Here is a 16,757-nt window from a genome sequence, read left to right on the forward strand (position 1 = left end):
CGTCCGCCGTCCTCTTGTCGTTTGTCGGCCTCCGAGCTGCGGAAAGGAAGCGACCGTCGGGGTTCTCGTCCACCCAGACGTTTACCGGCTTAAATAAGTGGTTGATAAATAAGCGTTCTGCCTCGGCCCAAGACTCTGCCGCTCTGCTAGAAGATCAGATGCCGACAGGAAGCCTTTTGTGCTTAAAAAAAAAAGTTAGCTTGGTAATTATATGTTTATAATGTGTGAATGACAAAATGAAATGAGTAGGAAAGCTGACGGCCCTGACGGCCTTAGCCCCAGAGTGCTGAAAGGATGTGCCTCTCAGCTGTGTGGGATCTTCTCACATCTCTTCAACCTGAGCCTGACCCAGATGGTTGTCCCCGACCGGTGGAAAACCTCATGTCTGGTTCCAGTGCCCGAGGTGAAGCATCCCAGCAGACACAGCGACTACAGACCGGTGGCCCTGACATCACACGTCATGAAGTCGCTGGAGAGGCTCGTCCTGAGGCACCTTGGCACAGTCGTCGGACCTTCGCTGGACCCCTTGCGGTTCGCATACCAGCCCCGGACAGGAGTGGAAGACGCCATCATCTTCCTGCTGCACAGAATCTACACACACCTGGAGGAGGCAGGAAGCACTGTGAGAGTCATGTTCTTTGACTTCTCCAGTGCTTTTAACACCATTCGACCTGCCCTGCTGAACAGGAAGCTTCTGGACATGCAGGTAGATGCTCCACTCGCGGCCTGGATCAACAACTACCTCACAGGTCGGCCGCAGTACGTGAGGCTGGGGAACATCGCGTCGGACACCATTGTGAGCAGCACGGGGGCGCCGCAGGGGACGGTCCTGTCTCCCTTCCTGTTCACGCTCTACACCTCAGACTTCAGGTTCTCCTCGCAGTCCTGCCACCTGCAGAACTTCTCAGATGACTCTGCCATCGTGGGCTGCATCAACGGAGGCCAGGAGGAGGAGTACAGGAGGGTGGTGGACAGGTTTGTGGAGTGGTGTGGACTGAAACACCTGCAGCTCGATGTGTCTAAGACAAAGGAGCTGGTGGTGGATTTCAGGAAACGAAGGACCCACCTGAATCCGGTCACCATCAGGGGTACTGAAGTTGACATTGTGGACACCTACAAACACCTGGATGTCCACTTGGACAATAAACTGGACTGGACCTTTAACAGCATCTTCAAGAAGGGTCAGAGCCGTCTGTTCTTCCTCAGGAGGCTCAGATCTTTCAACGTCTGCAGGACCATGCTGCAGATGTTCTACCACTCGGTGGTGTCCAGCGCCTTCTTCTACGCTGTCGTGTGCTGGGCAGCAGGATCAAGACAGCTGATGCGAACAGACTCAACAAGCTCATCAGGAGAGCTGGATCTGTCCTGGGAGTGGAGCTGGAGTCTGTGGTGCAGGTGTCAGAGAAGCTCCTCAGCATCATGGATGTCCATCACCTCCTGCATGGACACTGACGTCCTGTCAGAGCTCTTTGAGTCGTAGACTGAAACCACCAAGGAGCTCCACTGAACACCACAGGAGGTCTTTCCTACCTGAGGCTATCAGACGTTTTAATTCCTCTTCCCTCAGCCGAAGGGAATCTTCAATCTTTGTAGTTACTGCTAACAGCTAAGACAATTCATATTTCATTATATTTCTTATTCTTCCTTCTTTCTACTATTATCTATTACTGTTATGTTTTTGTACTTGAAACTCTGGCACAACAATTTCCTTCGGGATTAATAAAGTTGTTCCCATCTCTCATCATCTCATCTCTCAAAATATAAAGTGTCAAGTTAAGGCTATCAAGTGTTTGAAGGTCTAAAAAGTAATCAACATTTGTACCTTATCTGTAAACAAATCAGAGCTTAAAAAATTAGAAAAATATTATATATACAGTCAGGTCAATAAGTATTTGATCCCCTGTGATTTTGCAAGTTCTCCCACTTAGAAATCTTGAAAGGGTCTAAAATTTTCATCATCTTTCTTGAGACGGTCTCCATGGCAACAGTAGCGCCTCCTCATTTGTCCTGCTAGTGATCGATTTCTGGTGTTTTCATCCTCGATCAAAAGGTTCATTTAATAAGAAGTTAATGAATGGGATGCAAAATTAAGTATCAAAATATTTTTTATTGTTTATTTAGCTAAACTTGTATATTACCAAGAAATCTGACTTGCTTTTATTGTTGCAAATTATTCAATTATTTCCGATCGCTGAATATATATTTCTGTTATGGGGGAGATATTTTTATCTGTTAGTTCAATATAAAATATGTTTCAAAATACCTGAATTAACTGTGACTGCAATGGTTGTAAACAACACATCTGTTCACATTTATGTATAATGAATATTTATAAAAAATTATATTATGTTATGATATTATGTTATGACTGTGTAATGAGGTGAGTCGGAGTGTTTATTTTTTTCAAGATCAACAGCGACTGAAAAAAAATCAAAACACAAACCGCCGGCTCCAAGAAGCAACTTCATCACAAATTTATTGACAGAATTTATCAAAACAAAGAGATCCACAACAATAAAAAAAAAACAAAAACAACAACAAAGAACAAGAGATTAAGGCATCGACGTTCCCGGCGGAAGATGACGGGGATCAACGGGAAACTAAAAAAGGTCTGGGTAAGAAAAGGGTCCAATTTGACTCGGTTAAGATAAACATATGATCACTACTATGAAATTATACTAATCAATTAAGTGGTGAGAATCCAATGTTGAAATTGAATTTAGTTTCCAATAGTGACGATTTTCATTTATTTTTTTTTTTTTTGCTGATTTTACAAGTTTGTCTTTTTTTTGTTGTAAATATTAGCTGGTAGTTTAAGTCAATAAATGAATAATTGTGTTCGGCGTGGTTTTATGAATTCATTTAATGTTGGTTTTCCTAAATTATTTTGACATTTCCATTAGTTACTAAATAAATCTAATTTATAAAACAAAATATTAGTTTAATAGTATTTTCTAATCAATGCAGTTTTTGGAAACCAATTAAAGAAATGATGTGATCATTTTGCCTTTTACTCATTTTTGAGGTATTTTTATCACTTGTGTCGACTGAATTTTGATGAGACTTTAAAAAGTTTTGTTTTGATGCCAACGCGGACCTGGACTGAATAAAAGGCAAACACCACAAATAAAACTCACAGCAAAAATTCGCAAGAACGGAAAATTGTGAAGAAAACAATGAAAAATAAATGTAAATATTTAAAAGTCAGACTGGAAAAGCTGCATCTGATTTCTCGAGTTTCATGCAGACACGAATTTACAAAGTCAAACCAACTGAAATCATCTAAAAACACAAACACGGGAGTTTTAACACCTCCACTTGTGACATTAACACACATCCAGCTGGTTGAATCGGCGGTCTCACACACACACACACACACACACACACACACACACACACACACACACACACACACACACACACACACACACACACACACACACACACACACACACACAGTGTTGCTGTTGGCGACGAGAAGCCTCATCCTCGCCCACTGCACCAAACATAAACAAACATTTATCATCTCCCAAGTTCCAAAGATCAAACTTCGACTTAAATAATACCCGACCGTAGTTTGGAGTCTTCCGTCTCCAGGCGTCTCGTCTTTGAGTTTTTTCGGCTACTTTAACGGGAGAAAAAACCGACTGCACGCCGCTTTTTTCCGGTTCTTGCAACGCGGATATAGAGACGCCATGCTTGCAATTACATGGTTTGGCCACTAGTAAACAATGGCGCTGTTTCCACATCCGGGTATTCCTGATACGCCCGCGGCTCTGCTCTTTATGCTAAGCTAATTTAAGCTACGCTAACCAAGCCGATAGAGGCGTATTCGTCGTCTCGCCTCGGTGGCGGACAGTGTAAAAAGAAGACATCGCGTATTTTAATATACGTAATATTAACTTCTGTGACAACTTTGCGAAGCGCATAGTTTATGTACATGTTTAGCTAGGCTAACAGCTCGACATACGGTAGATAACGGTTTCTGACTTGAGGTAATCCGCTAGCGGGGGCGGGGTTTGAACCCATTATTTTATTTTATTTCACTTAAAATGACAAGCCTTGTCGAACACCGAGACTTAAAAAGCACCGAATGTTTTTCCCGTCATCCAGGCAGTTAGTAGCTTTGATTTCTGACGGCACTTTTGCGATAGATATTTATTTTTTATTTTCCAGTGTTCACCTGCTTACAGTGACGCACGACAGGAAGTCGGACAAGCCCCTTTTAGAATAAGATGTTGATACGTTTTGCTTTTTATCCCCCATCTTTTTCAATAAAAAAGAAAGGTATTTTCAAAGTGGAACAGGCGGAGACGCAAAAAACACAGGTAACATCCCGCGGCTAAGACGCGATGCTAACCGGCTACACGAGGTCGCTGGTCGGATTCCGGAAGTGATCCGGAAATACGTTTTGAGGTGCTTCCGGGATTTCACTTCCGTGTTTACATTAAAAAATAAAACAGTATGGATTATTTTATAAAATTCCGGAAATTTGAAAAAAAGGAGGGGGAAGTTGGAATGTCACAAATATTCAATCTTACAATAAATAACTTTATAGGAAAATGAAAAAGTGAATTCAAGTTGAAAAATTGTGCTACTAAAGTGACTTTAAAGTAAAAATGAACAGTTACAAAAATAATAATAATGAAGTCTTAATGTTATGGTATTACCTCTCGCGCGAAATAAGTCGTCGAGTTAAAAAGACTGATTTCAATCAATGCAGTCGGTGAACGAAAGCAGAATTTACAGAGATGAAAATCCAAATACTATCGGAACAAAGTTGTAATATGACAAAGTCTCCAGTCGGTTTTCTTATTTTTTGTACTTCTTATTATTCTAGATGTCTTTCCCAACCAGCTCTAACCCAGCCAGTTGAGGCAGAAGGCCGTCAACATTGAGCCAGGATCTGTCCAAGGAGTGTGTGGTCCATACCTTCTCTGCATGGAAAACGCCTTCAGACAACTATGTTTTGATTTGGTGGCGTACAAATAAACTCTGACCTGAATTGGTTTTTGTTTTCCTGCCTTATTCCCATTATAACTCTTACAAAATATTATCTAGTTGTCACGAAATAACTCTGTTGTAGTGAATTTAAATCTTCCTCATTCCCAATGTTATTCTACCAAAAAAAAGTCTTGACTGTTCCTTTTTTCTTGAAATATTACAACTTTGTAACATCATGCTCTTGATTTCACTCATTAAAAGTGACATTATTCTGCAAATATTCGGTAGTTATCTTAGATACTTTGTCGTAATAAAAATATGAAAAAAAAGATTTATACTTAAAATAAGTAAAAAAAAACAAAACTTTATCAGTTGGTTTGTCGGCAAACCACTGAAGCGGTTTATCGGTAAAATAAAAAAAACAAAAACGTTTCCAGCATCTAGACTGTTAAGTTTTTTTTGTTGTTTGTTTTTTGACTTAAATTTGGTCGTGACCCAAAACGTCCGGAGGTTCTGTTCCGATACGACGTAGATCTCGGGGTGCGAGGAGGCAGTGCTGGTACCCAAAAATCTGTGAAGATTCTTAACGTTTTCTTCACAGGGAATGTTTGAAGTTTGATAAAAAAAATTCTAGGTTTCTGAGAGTCTTCAGTCTTTGTTGTCTCAGCAAACCCATGCTTGCACAGTCTGTCGCTGTTCTGAGCTAAAAAAAACACTAGTAATAGTAATAATGGTTTCATTTTTTATGAAAAAAGAATCAAATTAAAAATAAATGTTTGTAATTAACCTTTTCATATTTTTTTTTTAATTCAATGTATACTTATTAACATTGACGTAAAAGTTTTCCTTCTGATTTCTTTCTTAAACATGTGAAAATGTCAAGTAAAAAAGTAAAAATTGGAGGAAAATCAGGTTACATACTAAAAAAAAAAAAAGGAAATTTTAGATTTATTCGATTTTATATTTTTGAGGTCAGATCAGCGACAGTGATGTCTTGTTCTTAAATCGTATTAAAATAAGAGCTAAACCATTCCCCCCCTCGTAATAATGTATCAGCGTATCTTATAGGGGGGGTTGTGTCTTTAACCACTGCTTGGTTGTTTCAGACTAAACCGTCATCTCAATAAAAAAAGCTCATATGACCGTTTGGATCGCCCCATAAGGTTAGAACCCTGCTGGGCGAGTCCTTCACCTCCATGTCATGGGGAGGAGCTCAGCTCTGCTGGGGCGTCCGGCGGCTCTCCCGGAGGATGCCGTCCAGCCCGTTGAGCTGGCGGAGGAAGCCCCGGTTGGGAGTGACGCCCCGGTGGTCCTTGACCGTCTTGATGGCCTCCACCAGGGTGAGGTTCTGTCGGATCATCAGGTAGGCCAGGACCAGCGTGGCTGAGCGGCTCACGCCCACCGTGCAGTGGACCAGCACCTTCCCTGCGGCAGAAACAACGCCACCGACTGGCCTTTTATTTGCTCAACTTCATTTTAGAGGAATTTGCAGATGACATTGTGATCGATAGTGAGAGCATGGAGCAGGCGGAGGAATATCTAAAGAGGTGGAGGTATGCTCTGGAAAGGAGAGGAATGACGGTAAGCCACAGCAAGCCAGAATATATGTGTGTGAATGAGAAGAACCAAAGGGGGCAATGGTGAGGCTGCAGGGAGTGGATTATAGTCCTCATCTGTCAGCCTGTCCATCATCAAACTTCTCTGTTACCCCTACAGCACACAGCACCACTGTCTCACAGCGAGCATACATGTCCTGCACCTGTCTAACATACGTCTCCGCCACTCCAGACTTCCTCATACAATACCAGAGCTCCTCTCTTGGCACCCTGTCATATGCTTTTTCTAGGTCTACTAAAACACAGTGTCGCTCCTTCTGGCCTTCTCTGTACTTTTCTATTAGCATTCGCAAAGCAAATACTGCATCTGCAGTACTCTTTCTAGGCATGAAGCCATGCTGCTGTTCACAAATGCTGACTTCTGCTCTCAGTCTAGTTTCCACTACTCTTTCCCATAACTTCATTGTATGGCTCATCAACTTTATTTCTCCACAGTTACTGCAATTCTGCACATCCCCTTTATTCCTAAAAATGGGCACCATCACATTTGAAGCACTTGGGGTCAAAAGACCAGAGCAATGGAGAGTGTGGGAAAAGAGGTGAAGAAACACCATCAAGCAAGTTGCAACGGGCGGAGAAAAGAATCAGGGGTTAAGTTTCATAAAAGTATCAGCTAGAATGAAAAGTGTACAAGACAGCGGTAGGTGGAGTGGAGGAAGCAGAGATGAAGATGTCACGGTTCTCTTTGGGAATGAGTCTATCAGAGGGGCGGCACATGGTAGATGTTTGGATGCTGGAATTGCAGGTGAAAGAGGACATGAGGTAAGTTTGTGTGAAAGATGAGGATCCAGAGAACCGGGTTAGAAGGAGGAGGTTGATTCCCTCCTGAAGGGAGCAGCTGAAATGAAAAGATTTCTGACACATCAATACGTCAATACTGGAACAGAACACAAGAGGGGGCCGTAGGCTCGGCTTGACTAACCTGTTGGGTGTCCTGGTTTGACTCCTAACAACTTTGGCTCACTGGTTTAGATAATGAATGAATGAATGAATGAATGAATGACATTGAGGCTCGAGAAATATTTGAAATGACTTTCAAAAACGAAGACATCCACAGTTTGACCCCCCCCGTACCTCCGGCGGCGAGGGCTTTGTGGATGAACTCCGACGCCGGGTAGAAGTTGACGCTCATGTCGAAGGCGGGCGAGTCGTGGGCTTCGATGCCGTGATACGTGATGTTCATGCCGGTGTAGTACTCGGCGCCGCCGCGCCACTTGCTCTGGGCGCAGTTCAGGATGTGGGTGATTCCTAGCTTGGTCAGTTCGCGCCGGTCGGACGCGATGTCTCTGCAGCGGCAGAAAGACGGAGAATGAACACAAGCGACCCGCTGCTTTTGTTTACACGCCGCCCCGACGCTTCCACTCACTGGTCGCCGATGTAGAGTCGCGGCCACACCTCATCGGCGTGGTTACAGGCCGTCTTGCCGGTGCAGAGGAGCCGTTCCAGCTCCGACACGGTCAGGTTCGGGGCGACCCGCTCCGAATCCCTCCGGCTCGGAGACCTGGAGCTGCTCCGGGACCGAGAGAAGCGGGACATGAACGCCATTTCACCTGTTTAAGGGGGAGAAAACGGACTGATGGAGTCAAATGGAAGAATGAAACAGCGGCGTCTGGTTAAATATAGTTATGATAATAGGGGTAGGAAATAAAACGAGGCTCTGAAATTGCTTATATTGCCTTGTCCTTTGTGTTTTTAATAAATTGGCGTGTGTTATACTACTGATTCGACTGAAATAAAAGAGAAAAAGTCAGTAAAAATATGACCAGAGGGGAGATTGAATCCTTTAAAAAATGACAAATGATTGTGTTTGTGCTGTTTTTAGATAATTTCTGTCGATTTGCTTGAAAATAAGAAATAAAATCTATTATTTCAATGAATTTAAGAGAAAGAAAATACAGAAATGACGTGGAGACACTTGATAGGGAAAGATTATTTGGCAGCAATTTATTCCTTTTTCTTTACGTTCAAATAATAGAGAAAAAAATATGTTTAAAGCATTTGAATAACAGTTATTCCAAATAAAAACACCACAATCAGCAGGATTTAAATCCCAGGCATGTTGTTATTGATTTAACACCGGATCACGTGACATTTTTAAAACGATATTTCAATATTTTATTTAATAATTAAAAACAATTTCACCCATTTCACCTGTTTAAGGGAGAGAAAACGGACTGATGGAGTCAAATGGAAGAATGATACAGCAGTGTCTGGTTAAATACAGTAATGATAATAGGGGTGGGAAATAAATGGAGGCTCTGAAGTTGCTTATATTGCCTTGTCCTTTATGTTTTTTATAAATTGGTGTGTGTTATACTACTGATTTGACTGAAATAAAAGAGAAAAAGTCAGTAAAAATATGACCAGAGGGGAGATTGAATCCTTTAAAAAATGACAAATGATTGTGTTTGTGCTGTTTTTAGATCATTTCTGTCGATTTGCTTGAAAATGAGAAATAAAACCTATTATTTCAATGAATTTAAGAGAAAGAAAATACAGAAATGACGTGGAGACACTTGATAGGGAGAGACTATTTGGCAGCAATTTATTCCTTTTTCTTTACGTTCAAATAATAGAGAAAAAAATATGTTTAAAGCATTTGAATAACAGTTGTTCCAAATAAAAACACCACAATCAGCAGGATTTAAATCCCAGGCGTGTTGTTATTGATTTAACACTGGATCACGTGACATTCTTAAAACGATATTTCAATATTTTATTTAATAATTAAAAACGAACTAAACTATAATAAACGTTTTTCTTTTTTTATTAATCAGCTTTTTTTTTTTAGCGTTTGGAAAAAATGTATTTTATTTATTTTGTTAATAGTCACCGTACGGCCCTCCACTGAGAGCGGTCGCTCGGAGGGTCGTTATCCGACCTCTTGACCGCTAGAAGCGGGGAACCCAGGTGGGGACGCCCGGGGAGGGGGGACCCGGGGCCCCGGTCTTCGAACCCGGTGAGCGTCTACCGGGAGCCCTCCGGTGTCGGCGGATTACCTGTGGATTTATCGCGACGGCGGCGGAAGGCGGCTAACGGTCGCCTCCGGTCGGGGTTAGCTCGACCAGTCTCCGTTACCGGGGCTCGGCCGCCATGTTGGTCCGCTCGGAGACGCTCAGCATCCGGCGGACATCTTCATCTCCGCCCGCGTCGCCCTCAACAAGTCCCCCCTCCTCTTCTACCTCTCACAGCGGGGAAAAAGAAACAAAAAACAAGGAAAAGACACACGTTTCCCAGCGTCCGACGCGAAACGTCCTCCTCCCCCGCGCTGCTCGGCTGAAATTACGGATCTTATTTTTATATTTAATGCTTAATGACGGCTGCGCATGACGCCGGTGCTTCTAGCGCTCCTGGACGGAGGAGCGGATATGGCGCCATCTAGTGGACGATTGGTGGAACTGCAAGTCTAATTAAAAAATAAGCAAGATTATTTTTTATATCTCAGAAAATTAGAATATTGGGATAAAGTTCTTTATCTTCTGTAATGTATTCGTTCGTTGAAGTGCTTTGCTGTATCTTTTGACTCAGAAGTACTTCGCCGCTGTCAGTGAATCAATAGTACTTCACTATAGCAGAAGTACTTCAACAGAACATGAGAGTAATTATGATTGTATAGGAAAAAAAAGCACTTTATAATGACGATTATCGAAATACCTTGACATTGTACCACTCTACTGAGCATTTTATTGTATAATGCTACACAATTAATATCATATTCTATACGACATCTACTCAATCATACACTACAGCTGCACATTCATTCATTCCACCATTATATCATGCATTTATCAGACCCAAATACTACACATATTGTAGTGCAGATACACCCCAATGTCCACACCCACGGCTTTATGTTTTGTGATTATACATTGCATTTGTGCATCTTTTTTTCCTGTGCATCTTGTATTTGCAAGTGTTATTTGCAGTCCTTATGTCCTCTATAGTAAGTCGCTTTGGATAAAAGCGTCTGCCAAATGTAATGTAATGTAATTTGAACTTACCACATTCTGCTAACATTATACGTCATGATTCTGCGACACGTTACTCCTCCGATGGTATAATATCCTACCACAGGACTGTCTCAGAAAATGAGAATATTGTGATAAAGTTTTTTATGTTCTGTAATGCAATTACAAAAACAAAAATACATTCTGGATTCATTACAAATCCACTGAAATATTGCAAGCCTTTGATGATTTTAATATTGCTGATTATGGCTTATGTCTTAAGGCAGGGGTGTCAAACTCATTTCTCATGGCGCCCACATACGGCCTAGGTAGATGTCAAGTGGGCTGGACTGTTAAGATAATAGCATACTCAGCAATAAATAACCAAAATATCATGTCTTTCCTCTGTTTTGGTGTAAAGAAGTACAAGGACATCAGGAAAATCTTGGAATTTCATGCACAATCCCTTTACAAAACATTTCATGAAACACCTCATATTTCCTTAGACAAAAGTGAAATTTACTTCTATCATTCACATGTTTGCATTGCAATCATGTGATCATGTGATCCCACTGATTGTACAAAGGCACAAAACTTTAACAAGTAATTGGTATTGAAAAATATAGTAATGCACTTTAAGATTAAATGAGACTTATAAAGAAAAGGATTTTTAAACCATTTACACATGTGCATATAAAATCTAAATTCAATCCCTGCCTACACCTTACAAACTAAAGAGAGAGCTATTAAATGAGGGTGCTATATAAATAAGGAAGAAAGTATTTACCTGTAAATGTGTAAACTTCATCCATGAAACATGCAAACACATACAATACACACTGAAAATGTATGGAGTTGCATTAAATTGAATTCCACCATACTCTTAAGTAGTGAAGCTGCTGACTAACATTAAATTGCACATTTTCGCTAGCAATTAGCTAGCTGGCTTTTACCGCTGCATCACTGATTTCTCATCTGTGGGTGAAAGTGGACGCTGTTTCTTCAGCGATTGGTTGATCTTTTCTCTTCTCAGTTTCTTTGCAAGCTGTCATATTTTTCGCTCTGATGAGTCTCTTAGTGACGCCGTATATTATATTCCCTAAATACCGAAACTTGTTGCAAACACGCCAAGCACAAAGGTTTCCCGTGCGTCTCCGTAAATAAATAGGACGTAGTCCATTTTTCTTTGAAAATTCTACACTCTTTAACTACTTTTCTCTGTTTTGATAACAACATTTTGGCTAATGAGGTGGAGAACAGGGTGGAAACTACGTCATAACAAGCAGCAGGTGGTGCATTGATACCGTCTGCTGATTGGTCCGTCTCAGTGACGCGGATTGTCTTCTACGCTGACCAGAATAGCGCCCCCTAGTGGAATATTCTTGAATTGCATTTAATTAAAAAAAAAAAATCCTTGTCTTTTATGCATTTTTTCCACTTTCAAATTATCCTGCAGGCCTGGTTGAATCCCTTTGCAGGCCGTATGTTTGACACCCCTGTCTTAAGACAACTCAAAAATCCTATATCAAAATATTAGAATATCATGAAAAAGTAATTTTTGTTTTTTTTAAAGAACTTTATCACAATATTCCAATTTTCTGAGTCAGGCCTGTATATGAGCATAACTCCTCATGACAATTATTTTTTATTCTGTCACCTTATTATTTTACTTTTTTTAAAATTATATTACTATATCTTATTATATTTAATATGTAATGAAGGAAAACTTTTGCCAATTTCACACCATCTGCACAATTTGGAACAAAGGGAACAAGATGACGCTAAATCTGACAGGAAATGCAACAAAAAATTAAATAACAGCAATAACAACATCAATATTCATAATAACAATAATGATATATTTAAAGAGCATAAATGCTAATTAAAATAAGAATAAGAACAACTTCATTGATCCCGAAGGAAATTGTTGAGCCAGAGTTACAAGAAAAATATAACGATAACAAGTGATAATAGAAGATTGTATATATTTATATTTTTATATATATATATATAAAAGGGAGAATAAGAAATACAAATAAACTAGTGTCTTAAGTAACAAGTGAAAGATAAGGAGTGCACAAGAGTATAAAAAAATATTCTACATGTAGCTGTTATGAAATATCGCATAGTTATGAACATATATACAGATAAATTATTATAATTTACAATAAGTGGATGAGATTTTTTTTTGAATGTGAACTTTAATATTTAAACACAGTTATTATCATTATACTTATTTCCTGGTGGTTTTAAAAGAAAACGTTTGCCAATTTGTCCAATTGACTTCAAAATCTTAACATGCAAAAACCAAATCAAGTAAAAGTGAGCTGAAAATTTAGCTAAAAGTATTAGAATCAGCAAATAACATCAACAATACTAATAGTACATTGACAGAACGTAATCCTCATTAAAATATACTTTTGAAATATTTAAATCATTCTACTTATTCCTCGTGGTTTAAAATGAAAACCCATTTTACCAATTTTGCACACATTTTCCAGAAAAATACAAAATAATTACAAAATATTACAATGAAATGACCAAAATTAAGTACAAGTCAGTTGGAAATACAGCTAAAAAATGAATGTTAGCAAATAATAACAACAACAACAACAACAATATATTTATAGAGCATAACTTCTCATTAAAATTATTATTTTCAAAATGCTGTCACTTTATTATTGTACTTGGACGATTTGTAGTATATTCACAATTGTACTACTATTATACTCCTTTAAAAAACAGCCGTTTTTTTAAAGGAAACCTTTTCCAAATTTGCATTTTCCTACCATCTAACTCGATAGATTTTTTTTTCTGGAAAAATGCAAAATAATCACAGGAATTTAGAACATAAACTAACAAAATGATGTTAAATTCAGCAGGAAATGCAACTAAAAAAGTTAGAATCAGCAAATAGCATAAAAAATAATAATAAAATCATTTATGACAATAATAATAATAATAATAATAATGATTTTATGATGAGTGTAATACTAGTAATAGAGTGTAATAGTATTTATAGGATTTTAATCCTAATTATAATAACAATAATAATGCAGCCTCAGGGCCGGTGTCTCCTAGAGTCCAGATTTATGCAGAGCGTTGTGTCAGGAATGGCATCTGGCGTGAAACTTTTTGCGAACAGCAGTATGGCTTCATGCCTAGGAAGAGTACTACAGATGCAGTATTTGGGTTGAGAATGCTAATAGAAAAGTACAGAGAAGGCCAGAGGGAGCTGCATTGTGTTTTTGTAGACCTAGAAAAAGCAGATGACAGGGTGCCAAGAGAGGAGCTCTGGTATTGTATGAGGAAGTCTGGAGTGGCAGAGAAGTATGTTAGACTGGTGCAGGACATGTATGCTAGCTGTGAGACACTGGTACGGTGTGCTGTAGGGGTAACCGAGAAGTTCAAGGTGGAGGTGGGACTCCATCAGGGATCAGCTCTGAGCCCCTTCTTGTTTGCAATGGTGATGGATAGGCTGACAGATGAGGTTAGACTGGAATCCCCATGGACCATGATGTTTGCAGATGACACTGTGATCTGTAGTGAGAGCAGACAACAGGTAGAGGAAAATCTAGAGAGGTGGAGGTATGCTCTGGAAAGGAGAGGAATGACAGTTAGTCGCAGCAAGACAGAATATATGTGTGTGAATGAGAGGAACTCGGGTGGAACGGTGAGGCTACAGGGAGTGGAGATCAAGAAGCTGGAGGATCTCAGGTACTTGGGGTCAACAGTCCAGAGAGTAGGAGAGTGTGGAAAAGAGGTGAAGAGACGATCCAAGCAGGTTGGAATGGGTGGAGAAAAGTGTCAGGGGTACCAAGAGATAGAAGACTATCGGCCAGAATAGAAGGAAAGGTGTACGAGACAGTGGTGAGACCAGAGATGATGTTTGGACCAGGAACTGTTCCAATGACCAAAAGACAGCAGGCAGAACTAGAGGTTGTAGAGATGAAGATGTTGAGGTTCTATTTGGGAGTGACCAGGATGGAGAGGATCAGGAATGAGTCTATCAGAGGAATGGCACATGTTAGATGTTTTGGAGAGAAGGTCAGAGAAGCCAGACTGAGATGGTTGGGTCATGGACAGAGGAGGGATAGAGAATATATTGGTAGACGGATGCTGGACTTGGAGCTGCCAGGCAAGAGGTCTGGAAGGAAGACCAAAGAGAAGATTTATGGACGTAGTGAGAGAAGATATGAAGGTGTGAGAGAGGATGATCCAGAGAATAGGGTTTGATGGAGAAGGTTGACTCGCTGTGAAGACCCTGAAGGGAAAAGACCAAAGGAAAAGAAGAATTTGTCACAGGGGTGCAGGACACGTAGTGAGAGAGGATATGAAGGTAGCTGGTGTGAGAGAGGAAGATACAGAGAATAGGGTTAGATGGAGAAAGTTGACTCGCTGTGGTGACCCCTAACGGGAAAAGCCGAAAGAAGAAGAAGAAGAAGAAGAAGAGGTGCAGGACATGTATGACCAAGACTAAGTGATGATTGAGATGGTTTGACATGAACAAAGGAAGGAAGATGGTGAAGATCTGGGTAGGAGGAGGTCTGGAGGATTCACTGAGGGATTCTGAGGGTGGATTCACTGTGGACACCCTGAAGGGAAAAGCCGAAAGATGAAGAAGACGAAGAAGATAATAACAATAATAATAGCCTCCGTACCCTGAGTGCAGGAAAAGTCCACAACTCCCCAAAAATGCTCTAACCATGAGAAGGAAATGTCCTTTAAAACAAGAAGAATTGAAAGTGTGTGTGTGTGTGTGTGTGTGTGAACCGATGGGAGGGAGGAAGTCATCAAACTGCTCCGGTTTGTTTGCTGATGTAACAAGTCCTCCTTCTCTTCCTCCTCTCCTGCAGCTCCTCCACATTCGGCCCTGAGTCACGGCAGGTGCGACACGCCTCGCCTCGCCTCGCCTCGCCTCCAACCCGACCGACCGGCTGCTTCCTGCCAGCGCAGCGACTGTGGCGACTGTGGACGCCGTCAGGCCGGCGGAGGCATGGAGATCGAGAGCATGGTGGCCAACAGCGCCCTGGTCCGGGCCCGGGCAGGTGGGTGGGCTGCAAACACCACATGCTGTCAAACACTAAACCTTTTATATTTTTAATTCATATTTTTCCCTCAATTCACTGGATTTATTTTTCTCAATTTTTTTTAAAATGTATATACATTTTTCTTTTTTAGTTATATTTTATTACTATTATTTTTTAAGTATTTAAATTTAGATTTAAATCCATTTTCCTTTTTCTCATTTTTTTATTATTATTATTATTTTTGTAGTATTATTTTACATGGGCTTTTACATCATTCTGATTGTTTTAATATTTTGTGATGATATTTTACACTTCTGAAAATAAATAATGAATCAAAAATATTGATCAAGTTTGATGTTATGTAACTAATAGCATGAAATTTAAAAATAATTTTAATTTACAATTTACTAGAGGGGATTGATTAGAGGGGGCTGCAAACACCACATGCTGTCAAACACTAAACCTTTTATATTTTTTAATTCATATTTTTCCCTCAATTCACTGGATTTATTTTCCTCCATTTTTTTTTTTAAATTTAGATACACTTTTCTTTTTTGGTTATATTTATTAATATTATTTTTTTTAGTATTATTTGCGGATTCTGCTTTTTCACTGCATATCCTGCGGCTTTTATATCATTCTGATTGTTTTCATATTTTGTGATGATATTTTACAATTTTCTGAAAATAAAGAATGAATAAAAAAAAACATTGATCAAATTCAATTAATAGCATGAAATTTAAAAATAATTTTAATTTACATTTAACTAGAGGGGCTTGATTAGAGGGGGCTGCAAACACCACATGCTGTCACACAGTAAACCTTTTATATTTTTAATTCATATTTTTCCCTCACTTTACTGGACTTATTTTCCTCAGTATTTTTTTTCGATTTAAATACATTTTTCTTTTTTAGTTATATTTTAGGATTTCATTATTATTATTTTATTTTATAATTATTTGCATTTTTCTTTGCATTTCCTGCTGGCTTTTACATCATTCTGATTTTTTTATATTGTGTGATGATATTTTACACTTTTCTGAAAATTAATAATGAATAAAAAAAAACATTGATCAGGTTCGATGTTATGTACCTAATAGCATGAAATTTAAAAATAATTTTGATTTACATTTTACTACAGGGGATTGATTAGAGGGGGCTGCAAACACCACATGCTGTCAAACACTAAACCTTTTATATTTTTAATTCATATTTTTCCC

General features: G+C 39.6%; 2 protein-coding genes across 2 annotated transcripts in view; one reads left to right on the forward strand and one right to left on the reverse strand.

Annotated features, from left to right (window-relative positions):
* Positions 1 to 2,452: 2,452 nt before the first annotated feature.
* On the reverse strand, positions 2,453 to 9,904 carry dusp26 (dual specificity phosphatase 26). The gene is made up of 4 exons (XM_086152698.1): positions 9,560 to 9,904; positions 7,927 to 8,110; positions 7,635 to 7,846; positions 2,453 to 6,369 (listed from the first exon to the last, which is right to left on the reverse strand). Exons 2-4 carry the CDS (start codon positions 8,103 to 8,105, stop codon positions 6,158 to 6,160), a joined length of 603 nt encoding a protein of 200 aa, XP_086008824.1. The 5' UTR covers positions 8,106 to 8,110; positions 9,560 to 9,904; the 3' UTR covers positions 2,453 to 6,157.
* A 5,524-nt stretch (positions 9,905 to 15,428) lies between these two features.
* Positions 15,429 to 16,757, forward strand: part of LOC147231366 (G protein-coupled receptor kinase 5-like) — a 17,654-nt gene continuing 16,325 nt past the window's right edge. Inside the window, exon 1 of the mRNA XM_086152727.1 lies at positions 15,429 to 15,555. Within this exon, the coding sequence (XP_086008853.1) occupies positions 15,504 to 15,555 (52 nt within the window). The 5' untranslated portion in view covers positions 15,429 to 15,503. The remainder of the gene's footprint in view (positions 15,556 to 16,757) is intronic.

This window comes from Fistularia commersonii, chromosome 9 (genome assembly GCF_037954325.1).
Source record: "Fistularia commersonii isolate RoL2024-O1a breed Wild chromosome 9, RoL_Fcom_v1.0, whole genome shotgun sequence".
In the NCBI taxonomy this organism is placed as follows: Eukaryota; Metazoa; Chordata; class Actinopteri; order Syngnathiformes; family Fistulariidae; genus Fistularia; species Fistularia commersonii.